At 40.9% G+C, this 8,974-nt stretch overlaps 1 protein-coding gene across 1 annotated transcript; it reads left to right on the forward strand.

Annotated features, from left to right (window-relative positions):
- The first annotated feature begins 258 nt into the window (after positions 1-258).
- Positions 259-8,087, forward strand: snrpb2 (small nuclear ribonucleoprotein polypeptide B). The gene is made up of 7 exons (XM_015390836.1): positions 259-343; positions 2,612-2,683; positions 4,513-4,685; positions 4,762-4,902; positions 5,047-5,082; positions 6,189-6,277; positions 7,742-8,087. Exons 2-7 carry the CDS (start codon positions 2,620-2,622, stop codon positions 7,899-7,901), a joined length of 663 nt encoding a protein of 220 aa, XP_015246322.1. The 5' UTR covers positions 259-343; positions 2,612-2,619; the 3' UTR covers positions 7,902-8,087.
- The last annotated feature ends 887 nt before the right edge of the window (positions 8,088-8,974 follow it).

Below are 8,974 nucleotides of genomic sequence, written 5' to 3' on the forward strand. Positions count from 1 at the left end.
AATTTCCATGAAGCATTTTCTTTCTAATCTGTTCTTTTTATCTTCTGTTGTACAGCTAAACTTTAAAATAGTTGTTTTTAATACATTATTCATTATTCTTGTTTACAGGTATAAGCTTTTTTTTTAATCTAGTTTTTGCTAGTGTTACACCTGAATGTTCCCAAAATGAGACATATTTCTCGTCTAGCCGGACGTACCCCTCGGTAGCCTGTGTTGTGTGTTCTTCCCCTCCGGAGCACAAGGGGGCGATAAACCGTCTGTAGCGTAGCTGTTAACTGCCGGTTGAACAGGAAGAAGACCGGGGGCGCTGAAAGCAGTGTGGCTTCTGTCTACATTTGAACAGGTGAGTTTTATTTACTCATTTAACTCATTTTTTATAATATTTCAACCATCCCCACATCTATGGAGGAGCTGGATGGATATCCTGCCAAGAGTTTAAAGCTGACCGCCTCAACAGAAGGGATTAAAATCGTAGTTGTTAGCCATAGAGCTAACAGATGCTAGCATCATGAGCTACAACTGAATGAAATTGTAATTAAACGGGGCTTAAACATCCATTTATGAACTTTGTTTTAATCGTAATATTTAGTTAACGTAACCTTTTACTCATATAATTGTTAAATGAAATACAAACATTGGCATTGGGCAGATTAATCCACGTAAAGCAGTTTGTTTTCTACAGAAACATTTATTTCTTGTTTAGTTGAGCAAATAACTGTGATGATGCTGCCTCCAGGTCCTGGTCATCAGCTGATCACTATGTTTCTGTTTTATTGTCTTTAAACTCGTCTCTACAGAAAAGACCCTTAAACAGCCTGAATGTATGAAATGTTTTCGTCTGCTCATCTATGGAGTGATTTTTGTTCTATGTTGTATGCAAAACGTTTTGCCAATGAAAATAAAAAAGAGTGCAATCCAGAAATAAAGAAATATTAATCAAAAAATCTTTAGAGTAACTTCTCAGATTTTATAATTTCAAATAATTATTTATTTTTCATGTAATTTTTCATATCTTAGTATTTCAAAACATTTATTTTATAACATTTTTCATGTGTTCATTGGGTTTGAATTGCATTATTTTCTTTTATTGGTCAGCAACATTTTTATTGGTCAATGTGTCCAGAACGAGCCTTTCTATTGGACTAGAAGTAAAAATAATGTGATCTATAGAGCTGAAGCAGTTAATTGTGATTAACTGATTATTGAAATGATCAACTGATTATGATAAATTGTAAATGTTTATAGAGAGACTCTATAACATGCCTTTAGCTGACAGAGCAACCCACTTAGAGCAGTAATTATAGTAAAATTTTAAGAACATAAAAACATCTTGCATTTTATAGAGAAAAATGTTTTTTGTTCATCCAGAATCCCTCAAGTGGAATAGTTTTAGTTTTACCTGGTTTAGATTCTGTAAAAAAAATATTCCTTAATAAATCTTTTCTTATCCACTATCAATCGATTAACCGATTAAAAAAATAATTGGCAGATTAATCAATTAGCAATTTAATGATTAGTTGCAGTACTAATAATCTGTCTTTTATTTTGAAAAGGTGTAAATTCATTAAATTAAATCTTCAAATCAGATAAATAAAATTTGGGTAAATTAGTTTGAAAAGAAAAATATGAAGACGAAATTGAAATAAAAATAAAAATTTGAGAAAAAGCAAAGTTACAATGCTACTTTCTTTTAAAAAAGAATTTTATTTATTTTTTTCATTTCTGGATTGTTTTTGTATTTATTTCCATTTAAAAACTTGTTCTTTGCAACAGTAATGGTATAACAGGACCTCCATCCTGATGATCATCACCTCCCTTTGTTCTGGCTGTTTCAGGGCTGGTTATCCATCCGCAGCAGTGAGTTGCAGTGAGCTTGTCGAAGATATTTTTGATTTATGCTCAATATTAAAGTGTGGTCTGCACTGTTATTCCACGCCAAGAGGGACAATCAGGAACTAGCTGTGGGTCTAGATACGGCCGAGGCGGTGAGGAAGTGGGGGCAAGTTTGTCTGACAACAGAGGGATGTGAGGGTGAAAGAGAGCGGGTATCCAGGTGGAAAAAGGGTCCCAGCGTTCTCGCACAACTCGCTCTTCTAGCTGGTCAAACTTCACAAGTTGTTTTCCACAATGGCGGTCAGACAAAAAAAAAAAAAAAACAAACCAGTAAGGTACCAAACAGGAACTATGCATATTGTGGAGAGGATGTAGATCGACCAATCGGAGGCCTCCTGTCTGCGGCACTGTCTGCGGTCACCTACATTTTGGGCGAGGTGTCTGCGGAATGGGCAGGGACATCTTTGCGGTCACCGTGACACCTATGCAGACGACCTGGTTTGGAAGTATAAATTAGTGTTATACAATCGTCAGTGATTAAGCTCTGACGCATCACTTATTCTTCATTTTCTTTCATGTTGGTTTAGCTGCTTCATTCACCCAATAACAGATCAGAGGCAAATAAAGACATACATAAATCAAACTCTGGTTTAAGTTCTGTTTTCGATGGCGTTAAAACGGGTTCAAGTGGATGGAAGTAGCCTAAGAACAGCGGTTCTGGTCCTGTTTGCCTCTCAGCCCGCAGCATGACTGCAGGTTTCTCTTTTTGTTTCCACAGCTTCCATCATGGATATTCGACCCAATCATACGATCTACATCAACAACATCAATGACAAGGTCAAAAAAGAAGGTCAGTTTGCATCTGCTGCTGGTTTCCCTTACATCTGTGTTTAAATACCAAAGTTTCAGCTGTGGCACCGATGTTGCCTTTTTTTTTCTTCTGCTGATTGTTTTCTATTGGCTGAAACTGATTTTATAACTGGAGTCATCGTTTCCAAGGCCCTCAATCACACTTCTATTGGAAAGATAAGACTTAAACCAGTACAGTGCAGTGCCACATATGCCATCAAGGTAGTTTAACAGAGACACTAGAGTGTTGTGGTCCAGAGTGTCGAAGGCTGCTGTCACATCTAAGAGCACAAGAATAAAATGGAAATTTGACAAGAGCATGTCATTAGAAAGTCTTAACAGAGCTGAAACATTGCCTTGCAGAGTTTCAAAAGCAGACTAAAACTCCATCAGGACACCATGTTCTTCTAAAAATGACTTAATTTGAGTGTAAACACATTTTTTAAAGATGTTTTTCAAATAAAGGCAGCATATTGGCTCTGATGGCAGCATGCTGGAGTTGGCAGGAGGTTCTGAGTTCAAGTCCCACACACACCATAGACTGCCAAGCTGGCTCCCTGAGCAAGACCCTTAACCCCAGACTGCTCCCCAGGCGCCAACAACGGCAGCCCACTGCTGCCCAAGGGGATGGGTTAAATACACAGAGTGAAGTTCCATTGTGGGACAATAAATGATTTAAATTAAGTTTTTAAGTAGGATCTGGACCACAGCATGTTTAAAACTTAAAGCTAAAACTCCCGAGGAAAGCCTACTGTTTATAATTTCCAGAACTGACTGCCCTATAACAGAGAGAACTGATTTCAAGATGCTGGGGGAGGACATCATGGGTAGAACCTGTTGGCTTCCTATGGTCAATCTGATCTAAAAGCCATAGAAATATTGGCTCCAAGTCCTCAGGAGCTGCAGAACGAGGGGCATGAGGAGATGCAGGAGCGACCTTATCAATGAAAAAGTGTTGGAAGCTGGTGCAGGTCTCAGAAGATGCCTCCCAGCAGATGTGGGGCAGTGAGAAACGTGTCAGTGGTTTTAAAGCATGTGGGGTGTGGTGATTTAATTCAATGAGATCAGACGGGTATTTTAGTTTGACTAGTTCAGAAAAGGCCTGTAACTCGGCTATCATTGGAAATCAGCTGTACGGAAGCAGGAAAAACTCTAAAACCTGCAGGACTGCGGTAACTTAGTCAACTAGCCCCACCCGCCAGCAGCCAAAATCATTTGTGGCGGTGAGTTTGGTCTAGCCTCGATCAATGCCCCAGGCCCTAGAACTGGCTGGCCAATCACAACGCAGATGTGTTTTGATTTTCTGGATGAAAAGCGGGTTTTTTAAGGTTTCATTTTGTTTAAATTGAGATCTGTAGAACATTTACTTTCATGTAAATTGGGGGAACTAACATAGAAAGGTAACGGCTTCAAATATTGGCCCAAAAAAATCAGCCACGCATATTAGAATGATGTCGAAATATTCAACATCTGCCTTAAACAAACCTGAATCAGTCGGTCTGTAGAATAAATGCGCTCTTAAAGGGCAGGGAGACTCTAAAAGGGATGACATTTCCTCCTGGAATCTGTGATCTAAAAACAACTGAGCATTTAAGTCGACTCTGACTGTAGAGATGATGCTGAAGATCAACCATCGATTCAGACAAACGTTCATGTTTTTGTTTTTATTACTTTTTTTACGTCAGACATTTCCAAATGGAGCAGTTTAGTGCTGCAGTCATATTCCTGTGAACCGATTTGATCCTATCGGAACAGACGGACTCATTTCTGTAGCTGCTGAAACTTCCGGTATCAGTGACCAGCTCTGATAACCTCCTTCCTCCTCTGCAGAGCTGAAGCGTTCGCTCTACGCACTCCTCTCTCAGTTCGGTCAGATAGTGGAGATCGTGGCGATGAAGACGATGAAGATGAGGGGTCAGGCCTTCGTGGTCTTCAAGGAGCTCACGGCCGCCACCAACGCTCTGAGGCAGCTGCAGGGCTTCCCCTTCTACAACAAGCCCATGGTACGTCGCCTCCTCACGCCCTGCCGACGCCTGTTCCAAAGACATAAGCTTTAACGTATGTCTCGCTTCCTTCCAGAGGATACAGTATGCCAAGACCGACTCTGAGGTTATCGCCAAGATGAAGGGAACGTTCAGTGACAAGGAGAAGAAGAGGGAGAAGAAGAAGAAGGCTCAAGAGGCTGCAGCAGCAGCTAACGCCACTAAGAAAGCGGCGCTGGTGAGTGACTGACCAGTGACCGGCTGATGGGTCTGAGTCTTTAACGGGTCATCTGTCATCCTAAGAGCTCGCATCAGTGCCGCTTAGTTCTCCACACGGTCCATCTGGGAGCAGTTTGCTCACTCCTTCCTGTTTACTTTGCAGGCGATGTCGACGGCGCCGCAGACACCCGCAGTCCAGGTAAGATGGCCGCCGCCTGCTTTTGAATTTCTCAATTTAAAATTTCAGAAATATAACGGAGTTCAAGGTTTTATACAGTAGCTCAACAAAGCCTTGTTTTTTTTTTTTTTTTGTTTTTTCACATATGCATACAAGCCCACATTCAGGCTATATAGTATACTATAAAAGAACAAAACTTTGAAAGTATGTTCAACAAGTTATGCTTGCAACTAAAGTAGGTCACATGGTTAAACATAAGTAACTTACAAACACAAATGTAGTTAGTAATTAAATAAGCAGCACCAATGGAAATAAAAATTAAATAGAAAATAATAAGTAAATATAAAAAAGTACAATAGAAATTAAATAGAATACAATTAAAGAAAGAAAATAAATAAAGAAAAGGAAAAAAAAAAAGTTTTACTGCATTAATATGGTCATTGTCGGTTTCCACCTATTAACAAATATATCTACAAAGGGTCCACCCCTTTGAAATGGGGATCATTTGGCTTCTTTTGTTAGCCTGCAATGCCCCACCCCCCAAGTGTCTGAAGGGGGGGTTGTTAAAGGGGATTGTTGGCCTGGCTGAATAGACAAGGTCCTCTGCTCTCCTGTACTGGGGCTGGGCTGATAGCGGGAAGGGATTAACTCAACTGCTGCATCATAGGTTTTTGAAACAACCCCAATTCCAAATGGATGGACCCCTTCGTCTGTTCCAATTTGCATGTTTTTTGGGAACAACAACAAGCAGCCAAGAAGACCATGGCGACTCTGGGGAAGCTGCAGAGATCCACATAAATCTGAGCCTTAAGGAAAGAAACATGTAGAGGGAAATGATCTGATGGGAGGAGATCAGAACTGAACTTAATCATTTACATCCAAGAATTACAGGCTTGAAAGGCAACACACATTCATTAGAATGATCTTGTCAAAGCCCAGCCTAAAACCCAGACTATCTGTGGGCCGACTTAAACACTGAGAGTCCAGAGAGGAGGAAACTTTCAGTCTGTAGATGTTCAAACCTGCTGCAGCCTAAAGAGGTTCTACTGGGTTCTGAGTCAGGAGGGCTGAATGCAAACGGACACCAGAGCAGTTTCAGATAAAATGTCTCCTGTTAATCTCCTCAGGTTCCGGACAATCCACCGAACCACATCCTCTTCCTCAATAACCTCCCTGAAGAGACCAACGAGATGATGCTCTCCATGCTCTTCAACCAGTGAGTCCACATCACAGCACCCAGAACCGCCATACTGCCTTTCTTCTACTACCCCCTAAAGCTTTTTGCGTCCTCCACCAGAAGAAAGGACTTTTTTCTCTCTGAGACGTAAAAACAAAACGGCATCATTTTGTTCTCCACACATCATCTGCTGTCTTTGGTCAATAACTAAAACAAATGCAGGTCAGATTAAATGTTTGGTGTCACAGACGTAGCTGAGTGCCACCATTTTGGTTTATCTTTGTGGCAGCTAGTTGACTTTTGGTGACCTCTGAAAGCTTTAATCAAAATGATGGCCAAACAAAACAATTATGCTAAACCATTTTGGTTGGTTTTGGTTCATTTTAGCGGGGCGGTTTACTTTAGGTGGTTTTGGGTCTGAAATCCGTACAGCAGTCCGTTCTGTAGTGGATAGTTCAGGGATGGTGCTGTTCACATGGACAGATAGGGAACCAAGGTCTGTTACCGGGGAAACGCTGTTGGTTCTCTGCGCTATCACGCCAACATCATCTAAAATGGACAAAGACGACGATGTGGCTGCAAAAAGGAAGAGGTGGAGAGGAAAAAATGAATGTTTGTTTAATTAGTAGTTGTAGGAAAATCAGGCATTTTTCAATCCTCATAGGAGGAATGGCCGCCTCTGCCTTTTGTTCACGTTTTCTATTGATGGTGTGATGTAAGCTACAGAGGTCGGTTCTGTCTGTGAGCTCAGCAGCTGAGTGAGCTTCTAGCCAGGGACGAAAATACTTTTTCCTGTTGTTTTTTTGTTTTTTACATTGACAAATATTAAAAAAAAAGTCTTTTGTAGGGATTTGTTGAATCGTAGTTAACTGGTAAGAAGGGATCCACCGTGGGAAGCTAAACTGATTGCAGCTAGCATGCACAAGGCGACAGTGGAGAGGAATTGATTGCTATTTTTTTTTTCTGCACCCTTATTGGCAGAAGGCCTTTACTTTAACAATAAACCTTCACCATGAAACCAGGTTAAGGACCGCCCACACGTCGAACTTTATGCATCACGTTAGTTCTGGAGAGAAATATCAGCTGTGCTGCTGCCATCAAAACCTTTATAGATGTTGGAGATTGGCCTGTTTTCCAGTGTAGTCCTGTTTCTCTGACTGTGAATGGCTGGATGTGCTCTCTTCGTCCTCTGACATGGGAGCTGGCTCGGAGATCGTCTGCCTGGCTGTGTGTTTCCTGGATGGGGCCGCCTTTTACAGCTGCTTTTTGTATCTCTGCTTCTGTCTCCTTGAACCCCAGTCGGCTTCAGCAGATGGCCGCTCACACTGAGCATTTGAGTCCATTAGTTGATTTAATCAACTGGTTTTCCTTAGATATAGAACTTTGAATCAATCTGAATGGATGATCTGGTGAACTGTAAAGTGCCTTGAAATGACATGTGTTGTGAATTGGCGCAATATAAATAAATTGAATTGAATTCTTCACATTTCTGTTTCTCTGCAGGTTTCCTGGGTTCAAAGAGGTCCGACTGGTTCCAGGGAAACACGACATCGCCTTCGTGGAGTTTGAGGGTGAAACACAGGCGGGCGTGGCCAAAGATGCTCTGCAGGGCTTTAGGATCACAGCCACCTGCGCCATGAGGATCACCTACGCCAAGAAGTAGTTCCTGATTGGATCGGAGGATCAGAGACTCAGTGGGGGTGGGGGGTGAATCCATCTCTACCTTTTTGTTTGTTTTTTTTTCTTTTTAGGTTTTTTTATTATTTCTTCAGTGACGGAGTTAGGAGGAGAAACCTCTGGAATTTTGTAAAATTAAAGAATTAAACGACTAAATTCTCTTTGTTTTCTACCTCGGCCTCTTGCAGAGTGTTTTTTCAAAAATGATCAAATAAAGATGGCTGCATCCTTTTCCCCTTTATCCAAAGAAAAGTGNTTCTGTTTCTCTGCAGGTTTCCTGGGTTCAAAGAGGTCCGACTGGTTCCAGGGAAACACGACATCGCCTTCGTGGAGTTTGAGGGTGAAACACAGGCGGGCGTGGCCAAAGATGCTCTGCAGGGCTTTAGGATCACAGCCACCTGCGCCATGAGGATCACCTACGCCAAGAAGTAGTTCCTGATTGGATCGGAGGATCAGAGACTCAGTGGGGGTGGGGGGTGAATCCATCTCTACCTTTTTGTTTGTTTTTTTTTCTTTTTAGGTTTTTTTATTATTTCTTCAGTGACGGAGTTAGGAGGAGAAACCTCTGGAATTTTGTAAAATTAAAGAATTAAACGACTAAATTCTCTTTGTTTTCTACCTCGGCCTCTTGCAGAGTGTTTTTTCAAAAATGATCAAATAAAGATGGCTGCATCCTTTTCCCCTTTATCCAAAGAAAAGTGAGTTAGCTTTTATGAGACGGAACAGCAGTTTAAAACGAGAATAAAAAACAGGGTTTCCGCAGGTCATTAAAAGTCATTTAACTATTGTTTTTTTTTTTTATTGAGGCCATAATTGGCATTAAAATTCATTAAATATGATTATTGTGGCATTTAAAGTGCTTTATTAAAAAAATGTTTATAAAAACAATTTCATCAGATATACCGGTATTATATCAGATATAACTGGCTCAGTGTGTCTGCGCAAAACTGCTTCCGGTTGATCGTAGCCTGAAACGATCGGAAAATAAGCTGGAGGCGAAGATAAAGCTAGAGTTAGGGAAAATGCAAATTACAACAAAAGTGAAAAAATTGGAAATTC

Source organism: Cyprinodon variegatus, unplaced genomic scaffold (assembly GCF_000732505.1).
Source record: "Cyprinodon variegatus isolate N-32 unplaced genomic scaffold, C_variegatus-1.0 Scaffold515, whole genome shotgun sequence".
In the NCBI taxonomy this organism is placed as follows: domain Eukaryota; kingdom Metazoa; phylum Chordata; class Actinopteri; order Cyprinodontiformes; family Cyprinodontidae; genus Cyprinodon; species Cyprinodon variegatus.